General features: G+C 42.2%; 1 protein-coding gene across 1 annotated transcript in view; it reads right to left on the reverse strand.

Annotated features, from left to right (window-relative positions):
* Positions 1-484: 484 nt before the first annotated feature.
* The window catches only part of FYTTD1 (forty-two-three domain containing 1), a 41,938-nt gene continuing 25,131 nt past the window's right edge, over positions 485-17,291 (reverse strand). Inside the window, exons 4-9 of the mRNA XM_060767293.2 lie at positions 16,285-16,397; positions 13,725-13,821; positions 12,335-12,396; positions 10,654-10,728; positions 10,285-10,411; positions 485-2,735 (exon numbers count right to left, since the gene is read on the reverse strand). Coding sequence (XP_060623276.2) covers positions 2,640-2,735; positions 10,285-10,411; positions 10,654-10,728; positions 12,335-12,396; positions 13,725-13,821; positions 16,285-16,397 — 570 coding nt within the window. The 3' untranslated portion in view covers positions 485-2,639. The remainder of the gene's footprint in view (positions 2,736-10,284; positions 10,412-10,653; positions 10,729-12,334; positions 12,397-13,724; positions 13,822-16,284; positions 16,398-17,291) is intronic.

The following is a 17,291-nucleotide window of genomic DNA, read 5'->3' on the forward strand; positions in this document are numbered from 1 at the left end:
CCTGGGCTGGTCCAGGAGGTCACAAGGAGTCGGAAACAACTGAATGAATTAACAACAACAATTGGGCAGAATTTAGATGGATGGGATCCTTTTTTTTTGTTTTGTTGTTGTGTCAGGAGCGACTTGAGAAACTACAAGAGAATTGGCCGTCCTTGAAGTAACTGGATTGACCTTGAAGGAGCTGGGGATGGTGATGGCCGACAGGGAGCTCTGGCCTGGGCTGGTCCAGGAGATCACAAGGAGTTAGAAACAACTGAACGAATGAACAACAACAATTGGGCAGAATTTAGATGGATGGGATCCTTGAAGTGACTGGATTGACCATGAAGGAGCTGGGGGTGGTGACGGCCGACAGGGAGTTCCCGCGTGGACTGGTCCAGGAGGTCACCAAGAGTTGGAAGCGACCGAACGAATAAACAATAACAACTTGTCTCTTGTGGATGACCATGAGTTGCGAAAGTCAGTTTCAAGCACACACAACCACAATCTTGTAACATTTTTATTTCCAAAAAGTTCAACAGCTTTAGAATAGATCCAAATGTATTAACTTCTCAAAAAGAAAATACCAAAAGGTACAGCATAAAGCATATTCTCCTTAAATACAAACTAGCTTTCTCGAGATGCATTGCATCAATGTTTTGCATCTATGTTGATGCAAAAGGGGGTTTTTGTTTTTCTCCTTTCTCTTAAACTGCATCCTGGTAGAAACCCAATGCGGGATGCTCGTTAACATAACCATCTACTTCAATTCTAATAGATCTCTTCAACAGAATTCCTACTAACAAAATGTAAAAAACCCTTTAATATTCCAAATATGGTTTTTTTCCCCATTGCAAATTTGCAGAAAATATTTTAAAAAAATTAAAAACAGAAGAATTGGAACACGAATTGTGAAGGGCGGAGGACTGACTTCAACTGCTCTAAAGGTGGCCTCACTTGCACCACAGTCTTGAACTTTTATGATACGTGAAATATTCAGGGTTGTGTTTAGAAAAGGGAAAGGACAGATACTGGGTCACATACACACCAGGTTTCTGACGCTGAGCAAACCGTGCCGATTTTGTCGCCTAGTGATAGAATGGGAAGCAACCCTGAGTCAAAGCCTTGTATGAATCCTGAAAGTTATAATCCGAGTTCTTTCCGGAGAGATGTTCAATGTATTGTCGAAGGCTTTATTGGCTGGAATCACTGGGTTGTTGTAGGTTTTTTCGGGCTGTATGGCCATGGTCTAGAGGCATTCTCTCCTGACGTTTTGCCTGCATCTATGGCAAGCATCCTCAGAGGTAGTGAGGTCTGTTGGAAGTAGGAAAATGGGTTTATATATCTGTGGAATGACCAGGGTGGGACAAAGAAGTCTTCTCTGTTTGGGGTAGGTGTGAATGTTTCAACTGACCACCTTGATTAGCATTTGATGGCCTGACAGAGCCTGGGGCAAACTTTTGTTGAGAGGTGATTAGCTGTCCCTGCCTGCTTCCTCTGTTGTTGTGCTGTTGCAATTTTAGAGTTTTTTAATACTTGTAGCCACATTTTGTTCATTTTCATTTTAGGAAAACAATCAGGTACATCTAATTACCTCTCAACAAAAGTTTGCTCCAGGCACTGTCAGGCCATTGTATGCTAACCAAGGTGGCCAGTTGAAACATTCACACCTAGCTCCAGCAGACAAGAGTTCTTTGTCCCACCCTGGTCATTCCACAGATATATAAACCCATCTCCCCAATTCCAACAGACCTCGCTACCTCTGAGGCTGCTTGCCATAGATGCAGGCGAAATGTCAAGAGAGAATGCCTCTAGACCATGGCCATATAGCCCGAAAAAACCTACAACAACCCGAGTTCTTTCCGATTCCAGCACACAAAAAAAAAGGCTTGAGGGTTTGCAGGTATGTCGACTCCCTCACTTCCAACACCTTTGGTACAACAGGACCCCATTTACACACTGCGCCTGTTGATGTGACTGCTAAGGATTAAATCCACAAAAAGTGCACGTTTCTACAACACAACGAAGTAGCAAACAAAATAATGCACCCAGGAACACAAAATGATCGCTAGAGTTTCCGCTCGCGGGTTCGAAAGCAAACAGTCGGTTTTGACTTAAAGAGAGGAAAAAAACCCTACAGCACACATTGGTGTAGTCTAGGGGATGAAACATTGAACTAATGTGTTGATTCCTCAAGTATGTGCCTAAAAAATGTGGTCACGCCAAAAAGTGTGATGGCAGGTGGGATGCAGATTGCATGCGCAGTGCCAAATGGCGCACTGAGATTTGACTGAGCAGCAGGAAGGCGCCAACATTCGTCGCTGGGAGGCCGGTGTCAAACTTTTGGCAGCGATAAAATGACACCACTTGCAACAAATGGGGCAAAGGCCAATGAAGCCCCAACATCCACTGGCTGCTAAAGAACTCAAAAGTCACCATCTTAGACTTTCCCCTCCATGCTGTGGTTTTTGCGCCCTGACAAAATGCGTACTGAATGTTCTGGCTTTTATGGTCCATTATCATCTTAGGGTTGTGTTTCCTCCCCAATTATTTAAAGTGAAGTAAATTCTTTAAAAAAAAGTTTAGATTCATCAACATCTTGAGGCAAAGTCCAATAGGCCCCACACTTCCTTCAAAAGATGGGGGTCCCTTTGATGCCCCTACCCCACAGTCACAAAACGGCTGCCTTTGTTCTGAGAGATGGCTGTCCTTTGCTCCTTCAGGATCCCAAAGCGCTCGTTGAGGGTCATGTTGGTCTGTAAACAAAGGAGGATGGAAGTTACTACAACATTCAAGCATTAAAATAGTCTAAAAAGGGACAAAGATCATTATAATATACATCGGGCATGGGAAAATATGGGCCCTCCAGCGTGTAGGCCAGTGGTTCTCAACCTTCTTAATGCCGCGACCCCTTAATACAGTTCCTCATGGTGTGGTGACCCCCAACCATAACCCTAACATTATGAATCGCCATGTAAATAATGATCTGCAGGATGTACTTTCATTCACTGGAGCAAATTTGGCACAAATACCCGGTATGCCCAAATTTGAATACTGGTGGGGTTGGCGGGGGGATTGATTTTGTCATTTGGGAGTTGTAGCTGCTGGGATTTACAGTTAAGCTGCAAACAAAGAGCATTCTGAACCCTACCAACAATTGAATTCAACCAAAGTTGGCACGCAGAACTCCCATGACCAACAGAAAATACTGGAAGGGTTTGGTGGGCATTGACCTTGAGTTTGGGAGTTGTAATTCACCTATATCCAGAGAGCACTGTGGGCTCAAACAATGATGGATCTGGACCAGTGGTTCTCAAATTGAGGTCCCCAGATGTTTTCAGCCTACAACTCCCAGAAATCTAAGTCAGTTTACCGTATGTTAGGATTTCTGGGAGTTGAAGGCTAAAAACATCTGGGGACCCCAGGTTGAGAACCACTGATCTGGACCAAAGTTGGCACGGATACTCAATATGCCCAAATGTGAAAACTGAGGGGGTTTGGGGAAAATAGACTTTGACATTTGGGAGTTGTACTTGCTGGGATTTATAGTTCACCTACAATCAAGGAGCGTTCTGAACCCCACCAGTGATAGAATTGGGCTAAAGTTCCCACACAGAACCTCCATGACCAACAGAAAATACTGTGTTTTCTGATGGTCTTTTGATGACCCCTCTGACACACCTTCGCGACCCCCCCCCCCAGGGTTGAGAAACACTGCAGTAGAATTGTGGGAGTTGAAGTCCAAAATATCTGGAAGGCCCAGGTTTGCCCATGCCTGCTCTAAATGGACTAAACCAGCAAAGGATAGTCTCATATATTTAGGCGCAATCTGCACATTATCTGCTTTAAACTGGACTGGCACTGTGGCGCAGCTGGCTGGGATTCAGCTCCATTAGATCACTACTGACCAAAAGGTCATGAGTTCAAAGCCAGCTCGGGTCTGAGTGAGCTTCCGACCATTGTGTAGCTCGCTGTCAACCTTTGCAGCCCGAAAGACAGTTGCATCTGTCAAGTAGGAAATTTAGGTACCGCTTATGCAAGCAGGCTACTTTAACTAATTTATGGCGCCATAAAAATTTCCAGCAAGCATGCAAAGAATGAGGAAATACTCCATCAGTATCACAAATGGACAATGAAGCGACAGCTCCCATCGTGGCCAGAATACCCTCATATTGTTTTTAAATTGTTTTAAATTGTTTTAAAATTGTGTTAGATTTTAGCCTGTTCTTGTAAGCTGCTCCGAGCCCCAGGGGAGTGGCAGCATATAAGTTTGAATAATAAATAAATAAATGAAGCTGGAATTTTTAAATGGCATCTGACTGTCTGTCTATATCTGTTGTGTGTTTATGGCATTGAATGTTTGCCATTTATATGTACATTGTAATCCGCCCTGAGTCCCCTGCAGGGTGAGGAGAAGGGCGGAATATAAATACTGTAAATAAATAAATAAATACGTTGCCAGATAATCCAGTTCGAAACAGATAATTTGGATTTTATATGGCAGTATAGAAGAGGCCTAAGATGGACTGCATGTCCTCATGGCTCCCAGAGAGTGTTCCTCACCTGAAAACTAGGCCACAACATTCATGTTTTCAAGCAGTAAGAAAAAACCCCCAATATTTTCTGCTGCTACATCTATGAAATTTAGTAGTGCAGGCAGTGGAGGGTTCTGGAGGTCAAATGCAGCAGTTTAGCCCCTGGCAAATGGCCTACCAAGGAAAACATGGCTTCATAGCTCCTGGAAAATTGTGGATGGATTCTGCTGGTGCCTTCGTTCGAGGAAGACATCTTAAGAAGAAACTTTTGATCTTTTGATATTGGGCAAAGTATATATGTTAAAAATAAATAAAATAATATTTGACCCTAGCACAAGCCTCAGCCAATTTCTTTCTTCTCCCATTGGATTTGGTGAGTGAACTAACGGGTACAATAAAAGTGGGAGATCTGATGTGAAAAAGGGAGGGATGCATGTCTCTGTTTGAAAAAACAATTCTTTTCACACCTCCCTCCAAATCTGGGTACATATAGTCAAGGCATGGGCAAACTTGGGCCCTCCGGGTGTTTTGGACTTCAACTCCCACAATTCCTAACAGCCTACTGGCTGTTAGGAATCGCGGGAGTTGAAGTCCAAAACACCCGGAGGGCCCAAGTTTGCCCATGCCTGATACAGACAGATAACCTAAGTGCAGCTGTTGAACATATGGCTGAACTTGGCTTAGGAGACGGCATAGCTTCAAACTGTTTGAGTAACACTATTTTATGGTCCAAGGAGCAGCCTAATTGAGAATTAATGGAAACCAACCCAATCAAGAGAAAATTGTTTGTTTTGACCAGAATGGGAAAGAAAGACTTCCTCTTTTGGAAGAATAAAAGAGGGAAAACAGAGAAGTTGGAAGAAAAAGAAGGGAAAGAGATGTGATGGAGGAAGATTCCCTTGGTAAAAAAAAGAAAAAAGAATGTGCTGTGGTGGGAGAGCGGTAACGAACGAACGAACGAAAGAAAAGTCTGAAATGACAATCTAGCATCTGGAATGTGCAAGCAGTTGAGACCATTTAGAACAGTGGTACTTAAACTTCCTAATGCCTCGTGTCATGGTGACCCCCAACCATAAAATTATTTTAATTGGTACTTCTATAACTGCAGTTTTGCTACCTTTATGAATTTTAATGTAAGTATCTGATATTTATTTAAATCTATTTAGAATCATAGAATCATAGAATCAAAGAGTTGGAAGAGACCTCATGGGCCATCCAGTCCAACCCCCTGCCAAGAAGCAGGAATATTGCATTCAAATCACCCCTGACAGATGGCCATCCAGCCTCTGCTTAAAAGCTTCCAAAGAAGGAGCCTCCACCACACTCCGGGGCAGAGAGTTCCACTGCTGAACGGCTCTCACAGTCAGGAAGTTCTTCCTAATGTTCAGATGGAATCTCCTTTCTTGTAGTTTGAAGCCATTGTTCCGCGTCCTAGTCTCCAAGGAAGCAGAAAACAAGCTTGCTCCCTCCTCCCTGTGGCTTCCTCTCACATATTTATACATGGCTATCATATCTCCTCTCAGCCTTCTCTTCTTCAGGCTAAACATGCCCAGTTCCCTAAGCCGCTCCTCATAGGGCTTGTTCTCCAGACCCTTGATCATTTTAGTCGCCCTCCTCTGGACACATTCCAGCTTGTCAATATCTCTCTTGAATTGTGGTGCCCAGAATTGGACACAATATTCCAGATGTGGTCTAACCAAAGCAGAATAGAGGGGTAGCATTACTTCCTTAGATCTAGACACTATGCTCCTATTGATGCAGGCCAAAATCCCATTGGCTTTTTTTGCCGCCACATCACATTGGTGGCTCATGTTTAACTTGTTGTCCACGAGGACTCCAAGATCTTTTTCACACGTACTGCTCTCGAGCCAGGCGTCCCCCATTCTGTATCTTTGCATTTCATTTTTTCTGCCAAAGTGGAGTATCTTGCATTTGTCACTGTTGAACTTCATTTTGTTAGTTTTGGCCAATCATCTCTCTAATCTGTCAAGATCGTTTTGAATCCTGCTCCTGTCCTCTGGACTATTGGCTATCCCTCCCAATTTGGTGTCGTCTGCAAACTTGATGATCATGCCTTCTAGCCCTTCATCTAAGTCATTAATAAAGATGTTGAACAGGACCGGGCCCAGGACGGAACCCTGTGGCACTCCGCTCGTCACTTCTTTCCAAGATGAAGAGGAAGCATTAGTGAGCACTCTCTGTGTTCGTCCACTTAACCAATTACAGATCCACCTCACCGTAGTTTTGCCTAGCCCACATTGGACTAGTTTCCTTGCCAGAAGGTCATGGGGGACCTTGTCGAAGGCCTTACTGAAATCCAGGTACGCTACATCCACGGCATTCCCCGCATCTACCCAGCTTGTAGCTCTATCGAAGAAAGAGATCAGATTAGTCTGGCATGACTTGTTTTTGATAAATCCATGTTGACTATTAGCGATGACTGCATTTGTTTCTAAGTGTTTGCAGACCGCTTCCTTAACAATCTTTTCCAGAATCTTGCCCGGTATCGACATGAGGCTGACCGGACGGTAGTTGTTTGGGTCATCCTTTTTTCCCTTCTTGAAGATTGGGACCACATTGGCCCTCCTCCAATCTGCTGGAACTTCTCCTGTTCTCCAAGAACTCTCGAAGATGGTTGCCAATGGTTCCGAAATGACTTCCGCTAGTTCCTTCAATACTCTGGGGTGTAGTTGATCTGGCCCTGGGGACTTGAACTCATTAAGAGCGGCCAGGTGTTCCTGGACGACTTCTTTCCCAATTAGGGGTTGGATGTCCTCCAATCTCTCATCCACTCCATCTTGCTGAGGTTGAAGACTCTCTTTTTGTGAGAAGACCGAGGCAAAGAAGGCATTAAGTAGTTCTGCCTTTTCCCTATCCCCTGTCAGCATTGCCCCATCTTCTCCGCGAAGAGGTCCTATCACCTCCTTGTTTTTCCTTTTTCTACTGACATAAGAATAGAAGCCCTTTTTATTGTTTTTAATGTCCCTGGCAAGTCTGAGCTCGTTTTTTGCTTTAGCCTTGCGGACCTTTTCCCTACAGGTGTTGGCTATTTGTTTGAATTCTTCTTTGGTGATTTCTCCCTTTTTCCACTTCTTGTGCATGTCTCTTTTGTGTCTTAGCACAGTTAGAAGTTCTTTGGACATCCATTCTGGCTTCTTTGCACTTGTCCTATTTTTTCTCTTTGTTGGCACGGTTTGCAATTGCGTCTTGAGTATTTCACTCTTGAGAAATTCCCATCCATCCGTAACTCCCTTGTCTTTTAGTATCTGTGTCCACGGAATGCTGCTCAGCGTTTCCTTCATTTTTTGGAAATCAGCTCTCCTAAAGTCCAGAATGTGGGTTTGACTTGTCTTAGTTTCGGCCTTCCTTTGTACCTCAAATTGCAGGAGCACATGGTCACTTGCCCCTAAGGATCCTACCACTTCGACCGCATCGATCAGGTCCTCCGCATTTGTTAGGATGAGATCAAGAGTAGCCAATCCCCTTGTTGCCTCTTCTACCTTCTGGACCATGAAATTGTCTGCAAGGCAAGTGAGGAATTTGTTGGACCTTGTACTCTTGGCCGAGTTTGTTTTCCAGCAAATATCGGGATAGTTGAAATCGCCCATGACTACTACATCTCTTTTCTGTGCCTGTTTGGTCAACTGTTGGCAGAAGACTTCATCAAGATCTTCCTCCTGGCTTGGGGGTCTGTAGTAGACGCCTACAACGACATCTTTTTGAGTCCCACTTCCCTTGATTCTTATCCAGATGATTTCAAGCTGGTTTCCCAGATTGCTGTCTTGAATCTCTTCTGTAGCATAAGAGTTTTTGACATATAAGGCTACTCCGCCTCCTCTCCCCTTTGTTCGGTTTCTGTGAAAGAGGTTATACCCCTCGATATCTACATTCCAGCGATAGGAGTCATCCCACCAGGTTTCAGTGATCCCTATGATATCATATTTGTGGTGTTGTGCTAAAAGTTGGAGTTCGTCAATTTAAAATATTTATATTCCACCTTTCTCATCCCAAAGGGGACTCTCGGCAGAGCACAGAATATATCATAAACATTCAATGCTGGGAGAAGAATTCATATACTCATATATAAATATTAAAAACATGTATCTCAATATTAAAATATACAATTTAAAACCGCCCTGGTCATCTGCGTCAAATCTAATTGGCTTGGTAAAGTTTCCTATCGCTGCTTTATTGCACTATCCCAAAAGCTTGGTCCCACAGCCAAGTTTTTACCATCCTTCTGAAGGACAGGAGGGAGGGGGCCAATCTGATCTCACCAGGAAGGGATTTCCATAGCCGGGGGACCATCACCGAGAAGGTCCTCTCTCTCGTCCTCACCAATCATGCCTGTGACAATGGTGGGACAGAGAGCAGGGCCTCCCTGGAGGTTCTTGTAAAAAAACCTCCAGGGAAGCCCTGATAGTTCAAAGGAGGAGATGTGTTTGGACAGGTAAATTGGGCCAGAGCCATTTAGGGCATTATAGGCCAAAGTCAGCACTTTGAATTGTGCCCGGTTGCAAACTGGCAGCCAGTGGAGCTGGCATAATACGGGATTTGTATGCTGCCCCAGTTATTAACCTGGTTGCCTCTTGTTGGACTATTTGAAGCTTCTGAGCAGTGTTCAAAGGCAACCCCACGTAAAGTGCATTGCAGTAGTCTATCCTAGATGTAACAAGAGCGTGGACTACCGTGGCTAAGTCAGACTTCCCAAGGTACGGGCACAGCTAGCTATATTTTACAAGATGTATTTTCATTCACTGGACCAAATTTGGCACAAATACCCGATACGGTCAAATTTGAATACTGGTGAGGTTGGGAGGGTGAGGGTGGATTGATTTTATAATTTGGGAGTTGTAATTGCTGGGATTTATAGTTAATCTACAATCAAAGAGCATTCTTAACTCCACCAATAATTGGCACACAGAACTCCTATAACCAACAGAAAATACTGGAAGGGTTTGGTGGGCATTGACCTTGAGTATGGAGTTGTAGTTCACCTACATCCAGAGAGCACTGTGGACTCAAACAATGATGGATCTGGACCAAACTTGGCATGAATACTCAAGATGTCCAAATGTGAACATTAGTGGCGTTTGGGGATAATAGATCTTAACATTTGAGAGTTGTAGCTGCTGGGATTTATAGTTAACCTGCAATTAGAGCAGGAAGAGGGCTTTTGGTGGGAGGATTCAATGTCTGTTTCCAAAATGAAAGAGAAGGACAGGCAGAGAAATCTTAAGTCTTCTCTGCCAAAGGGATTCCTAAGACCATCAGAAATAACAACTTGTCTCTTGTTGATGACCATGAGTTGAAAAAGCCAGTCTCAAGCACACACAACCACACTCTTGTAACATGACTAGGATTGTTTTAAATGGTGTATTTTAATATTTTGATAAATGTTTTTAATGTTTATATATGTATATAAGAATTTGTGTCCCGGCATTGAATGTTTGCCGTATACATGCTGTGCTCCGCCCTGAGTCCCCTTCGGGGTGAGAAGGGCGGAAGATCAATGTTTTAAATAAATAAATAATAATTTTTTAAAAAAATTTTCAAAAAGTTCAACAGCTTTAGAACAGATCTTTGGTGACCCCTCTGAAACCTCATTCGCGACCCCCTCCCAAGGGTCCTGACCCCCAGGTTGAGAAACACTGATTTAGAAGTTCTAAAGTTTACCTGTCTCTAAGATAGAATGAAGCAGCTCAATATGGAGCGCATGTTTGAGCCAACACCACACAGGCTTTTAGTTTGAATGCAGGCAATAACTAACCTGTTTCCCAACACTGTTGATGTCAAACTGCAGTGGGACTCCTTTTGGGACCTTCTTCTCGTCTGACTGGTCCCTCTTCATAAGAAAAGGAGGGATGGGAGTACTGCTTATCCTTGGCTTCAAGGAACTGTAGAGACAGACATTATGATGGCACCCGAAAGCAGCTTCAACTGAAATAGGTTTATTTTACCCCAAAAAAACTTAAAATGGTGGAGGGAAAAAAGCTCTATTTACAAACTAACATTAAGGGAGAGTAAGGCAGATTCAAGGTTGCAATACTGCTGTTAGACCTAAACGATACAAGCAGCACAGTTCCCACCACTATCTTCACCAACTGAGATCTTGGAAGGTAAAATGGTTTAGACTCACATTGGAGAAGGGACCGCGCCAGGATTGTCAATAGATACAGTCAAGATTCCTCCATTTGTAGTGGACGTTCGCCATCTAGTTGGGGAAAATAAGAACCAGTAGACTCAAATCAAAGGAAAGCTTCATGAGAACCATCTCTCCTCTTAACGTTTCCCCAACAACAGCAAGAGCAACCCTTTGGGCAGCTAATAATAATAATAATAATAACAATATTTATTTATACCCCGCTCCATCTCCCCAGTGGGGACTCGGGGCGGCTTACATGAGGCCAAGCCTAACAACGCAATACAAGAAATAAAATCAGAACACAAACAACAGCATGATAAATTACATAAAACATAAAATATAAAAACACAGCAAACAAAATAAAAATACAATACAATAATTCATAACATAGAACTGTGAGTTGGCCGCATGTACAGAATAAAATACTAAGGCTAAAAACACGGCTAAAAATATGGGATGAGACAACAATGGAGCAGGTTATTTGTGGGGGAGAAACTCTTCCGGAATGGGGCCGAAAGGAGCCTTCATACAGAAGGGGAGGGGGTATGCACTAAAGACAGATGTTGAGGGATAACAGAAATATGAGATTATAGGATTAATCTCCAAAAGCGCAGTGGAAGAGCCAGGTTTTGAGATTCTTCTTAAATCTTTCCACCTTGTGTGACTGTGGAGCAGGACAAACAATTCAGCACTTGTATGCTTGTCCACAATGCCCTGCTTCACGTACAGAGGAAGAGTTGTTTAAAGCTACAAACAATGTGGTTGTCACACCTGAGAATAGATTCACCTTGCTAAAAGCACTAAACTGCACACAGCCAGAAGTCTTTATAGTTTATTAAAAATAAAAGGTAAAAAGTTCTTAAAAGTAAAGATAATGTTCCAGAAGATCAATATAAAATAGCACTTGAAGATTAATCCAAAAAGGCACCAGCAAAACAAAAACCCAAGAGAACCTCACAAAGTCCTGAAAACATGAAGACAAAGACAGCAAAAGCAGGCTTCTTGGTTATATGAAAAGTTGCTTTGACAAAGGTTTGGTCTCAAACACCCTGCTTAATACCCTTTGCAAAACATTACCTCTGAGGATGCTTGCCATAGATGCAGGCGAAACGTAAGGAGAAAAATTGCCTCCAGAACATGGCCATATAGCCCGTAAAAACCTACAACAACCCATGGATTCCAGCCATGAAAGCCTTCGACAATACAATGAAGGCATTTCTTTGGCCTCTGGCCTCCTTCTTGTTAGCTATTCTCACACTCCTTTGAACTCTGAACTCCAAACGGTCAGCCCGATCTAAGGTTCCAATTTCATCAAGGTCAGTCTGCTCATTAGTGTCAGCCTGTTTCCCTGCTTGTTGAGAACTGTCCTCCTTCTCTGAGTCAAACTTCACCTGCACCTGGCTATTTTCATTATCAACACTCTCATTGCTTGCTGTGGGAAACTGCACTTCTTCACTGTCTATATCAGGGACATTTTGAACCAGACTGTGAACCTGAGTGCCATCATCCTCATCAGAGAGAATCTGTGGTTCTAGCTGAGGTTCCAACTAAGTCACAACAGTGGTTGCTGTTGCCCAGTTTTAGTCAAAAATTATTTAGCCGCTTGTGTTCCTTCTATTTTTTATCAGTTTTATACTTATGTATGCAATATGAAATAAATAAATAAATAACCTACGGATTAGTTCTTTTTGTGCTCTGGCCATTGAGGTCCTCTTCAGGATGTACTTGTGCCTGCACCTGGAAGGAGAGATGAAACAATATTTAGCCATACACAAATATTAAATGGGACAATACCCACGGGGGGGGGGGTGTTACTGAGAGTATTAGGTGCAGGGAAAGGCTGTTAGGAATTGTGGAAGTTGAAATCCAAAACACCTGGAAGGGCCAAAGTTTGCCCATGCCTGGGTTAATATGTCCGAAAGACTATCCACAGGGCCACTGAGCATTGCAAAGACTGGATGCCGCTAATACACTTCTTATTAAACTGTGTGTCTGGACCCCAAATTGAGGTTCCCTTAGCTCCATGCCAGGGCCCTGAAAAATTTGGCAACAGCAAAAGGTTTCTGAATGCCACCTTGTGGCTGTTTTAGACATTCACACAAATCTGTTACGCAGCGTTTATAGTGGACTCTGTAGAACAGTGTTTCTCAACCTTTGGGTCCCCAGATATTTTGGCCTTCAACTCCCAGAAATCTAAGACTTTAAGATCGTCCGAGGAGGCTCTGCTCTCGATCCCGCCTTCATCACAAGTATGGTTGGCGGGGACGAGAGACAGTACCTTCTCTGTGGTGGCCCCTCAGCTATGGAACACAAATCTCTGTTTTCCTAACAGATCAGACGTAGTAATCATGATAAAACTTTATTTATACCCTGCCACCATCCTCTATAGGGACTCAGGGCAGCTTACAAAATAGCACACAAAGATGCCATACATAAAATACATAATACATAAAATAAAATACATCAACATGAATACAATAATAAATTACATAAACCAGGTATATAAATTGGACGTCGAATTAGTTAAAAGATCCATGTAATCAATATAGCAGCCTAGCTGAATGCACAGAATGTAGATATAAAGTGTTCAGTGACTGGCAATCAGTTCTGGTTACTGTCTAAACATTATCAAATGCCTGCTGGAAAAACCAAGTCTTTAACTCTTTCCTAAAGTGCTGTAGTGTAGAGGTTTGTCTAAGTTCACTGGGGAGCGTGTTCCAGAGCCGAGGGGCCACCACCGAGAAAGCCCTCTCCCTCATCCCCACCAAATGCACTAAAGACGGAGGTGGGCCTGAGAGGAGGGCCTCCTCGGCAGATCTTAGAGCCCGAGTCAGTTCATAGGGGGAGATAAGCTGGACCCAGGTTATTCAGTCTAACAACTGAGACCCTTCCCTTGCATAATTAGATCTAGTTGTATACCACAAGAGAAGACTCTACTCTGTGTTTTGACTGTGCTGTGATCTGCCTCGAACCACAAGGTGAGTTGGGTAAGAAATAAAATTATTATTATTATTATTATTATTATTATTATTATTATTATTATTACACTGTGCCTCCTACATTACCTTCAGGCCCCTCCTGAAGAGGAAAGTTGCTTGGCGTGTGTCTTTCTGCTGGTATAACTTATTTCCAATCCTGGCAGACGGGGGCTGTATATTAGGCCTGTAAACAAATGAAGAATAGTCATGATAGTCATCAACACAGAACATTACCCTTTTAAGGAGAAATTTAACCAAAAAAAGGTAGGCTCTTGGCCTCAAAAATTTACAATTTTAGGGGTTTTTTTCCCCAGTGGGAGAGCCCAAAGAAGAAGCACAGGTAAAGACTGCTAAATATGAGGAAATCCAGTCCTTCTAGTTATCAAATAGAAGGACATGAAAGACAATACAGAACTAAACAAATACATCAACCCTAGGATGGCTACTGTAAAAAAAGTCTATGATCTGGGATTAAGAATGCACCTTACATGTATTCTGGGTAAACAAACATTTATAGCTAGAGTGGAAGTCTACACAATTTTGCACATCCTTTCTGTACTGTCTAAACCAGGCATGGGCAAACTTTGGCCCTCCAGGTGTTTTGGACTGCAACTCTCACAATTCCTAAAAGCCCCTGGATGGTCTCAGAGATAGACTATTGGCCCCTGGACCCACACTAACTGCCCAACCTGATGCAAAATGCAAGTTGAGTTGAGAGGTGAATGGTGCCCAATGACAGTACCTGCACTAACCTGTTAACCTTGCAACATAATGCAAAACTCTTGCCACACTAGGATTATAGGCGTGTCTACTACTGTAACAGCACATAGTCACAGCACTTCTAAGGAACACTGCAGTTCCAACTCTCAGAAAACCATTCAGCATGAATAAAGCAATTACTTTTTGTTGGTTCCAAAACCCAGAGCGTCTCAGTCAGAATGGCCACACGGTAATGTTTACAAGTCCTGAAAATAGCTTGGACATCGTCAGATGCGAAGGCTGTCAATGAACATCCGTTTGTCATGGGATATTAATACGCTCATTATTTTATTCCAAAAAAAGGGGAGAGGCGATAATGCATGTTCACTTTCACCTATTTTTGAATTGTAGATAAACGAAATGAGTTGAGAACGGGATTTTGATGGAACTGTTCATTCTGTCAGCTTCCTCACCCACAGTTTTAGAATAGTAACTTTTCTTTTAATTTTATGAGGGTGGAATGTAAGAAAACCCTACCTGGTGTGTATCAGTAAGTTCGTCCACCCCTTTGCCTGGGGAAAGGGAGCCATTTTAGATTAGAGCTATTACCACCTGGGAATCTTGGATGCAAGATGTGTCTGCAGTTGGTTCCAGTGAGATCCAGGCTTGGACAAGCCATTTCAAGTCAATTTAAACCAATAATTTGTTAACCACTAACTAATTAACACCTTGAGCATTGGGCACCACAGAAGCCCCTATACCAGAGACAGCGAGCAAGGAAAACTGTCACCTATTTTTCTTCTCAGGAACAATCCACAACCGGCAGCTTCAGGAACCATCATTTACCCTTCATGTTTTAAGTATGGACTTTGTTGTGGGGAAATCAAGTTAGTGCCTGGGTGGAAATAGACCCAAGACCAGTGGGTTTTTGTAGGTTTTGGGGGCTGTATGACCATGCTCTAGAAGCATTCTCTCCTGACATTTCACCTGCATCTATGGCAGGCATCCTCAAAGGTTGTGAGGTCTGACCTCTGAGGATGCCTGCCATAGATGCAGGTGAAACATCAGGAGAGAATGGTTCGAGACATGGCCATGTACCCCAAAAAACCTACAACAACCCAGTGATTCCAGCCATGAAAGCCTTCGACAATACAGACCCAATACCAGTTAATAAATTATTACCATTTCATGAAAGCAACGGTGTGGACATTGATTCTGTTGGGTTTCTTGTTCAAACAGGAAGGCAATCCAGTATCCCCCAAGCTGACAGAAAGTTAGGACATATTAATGCTAAAGATACATTTAAAGCAGTGTGAGTGCGACTGCACAGGGATTGTGGCTAAAAATAAGGGCTCTCAAAGAAAGAACTAGTGAGATGGCGCTGAAGCAGAACCAGATCCACTGTGTTTGTGCCATGTTAAAACACAAACAACAAAACAATGCTAAACTGGTGCATGTTTTGCAAAACACACTAAACCGGACTGACTTGTCACCAGTCTCTCTGCAAACCATGAGCCAAAAGATCCACTCACATTTTATTGTTCCTGTGCAAACAACTACGCTACCATGGATGATGGGGTAGTTGTTTGCATGAATACACATACAAAAAATATCCATTCTGCACACCTTGCGCTTATCAAAAAACCCAGGAAGGAATCAAAGACCTGATTTGACCTCTGGCCACGTAATGACTGCTTTTAAAACTGACATATCTCTTTCTCCTGTTCAAATTCAGCACTGTTTACCCAATCAGCAAGGATGGGGAAAGCTACCCATTACGACACCAGAGAGTGAAATTTGCTCTTGTACGCCAACTGCTTTATCTTTATTAAATAACTTATTACTTAATGCAAAATGCAAATCTCTTTTTTCCCATAGCTGTCATAACAACTCTCTTAAAGGAAATGAAAATCATTTAAAAGGCCCAACATTTGCCAACCATCCTCACCTTCTGTTTAACAAGGTAGGCCTCCTGAGAATGGCCCCTTGTTTCCTCTGTAACTCCGCCGGTCTCTGAACGGTCGTCTTCCTTTTCAAAACTGAGTAATTTCGCTGTATGTTCTTAAAAAAAGAAAAAAGAAATATAGACTATAAGTTAGCAGACACATTTCCAGATAGGTGTGATATCTGTTGAAACACACAAGCAAAATCACTGCTGTTACCCATTTTTCTGGCACTTTAAAAGCTGACAGATTTATGGTGACAGAAGCTTTGGTGGATCAGAAACTGCTTCATTTAGTAACATTCAAGAAAGCATCTGCCACCAGATTTGGTTTGCTATAAAGAAGCCACAAGACTCTACTTAAAATACTGTATATACTCGAGTATAAGCTTAGTTTTTCAGCCCCTTTTTTAGGTTGAAAAGTCTCCCCTCGGCTTATACTCGAGTCAATGTTATTTACTATTTTACTCTGTTATTAGTATTATTTTTATTGCATTTATTATTTTACTCTATTTATTATAATTATTACATTTATTATTTTACTCTTTAATGTTATTATTGCATTTGTTATTTTACTCTATTTATTATTGTTATTATTACATTTATTATTTTACTCTATTATTACTGTTATTACATTTCCATTATTTTATTCTGTTATTATTTTTATTACATTTATTATTTTACTCCCTTTATTATTATTGGAAGGGTATGTAAACACATTTATATTGAAGAAGGTTAGAATAATGGTTTAATCAGAGTAAATATTTTTGAATATTTACTCTACTGATGCCTCAATTAATGTAATTTTCTTCTTATCTATTTCTATTTTGAAACTTACCAGTAGCTGCTGCATTTCCCGCCCTTGGCTTATACTCAAGTCAATACATTTTCCCAGTTTTTTGTGGTAAAATTAGGTGCCTCGGCTTATATTCGGGTCGGCTCAAGTATATACGGTAATTCTGCCCTTCTTCGATTATAAATTCAAGCCACAGAACAATGTGGTAACACAGAGA

The sequence above is a fragment of the Anolis sagrei genome, chromosome 3 (genome assembly GCF_037176765.1).
Source record: "Anolis sagrei isolate rAnoSag1 chromosome 3, rAnoSag1.mat, whole genome shotgun sequence".
NCBI classification, from domain to species: domain Eukaryota; kingdom Metazoa; phylum Chordata; class Lepidosauria; order Squamata; family Dactyloidae; genus Anolis; species Anolis sagrei.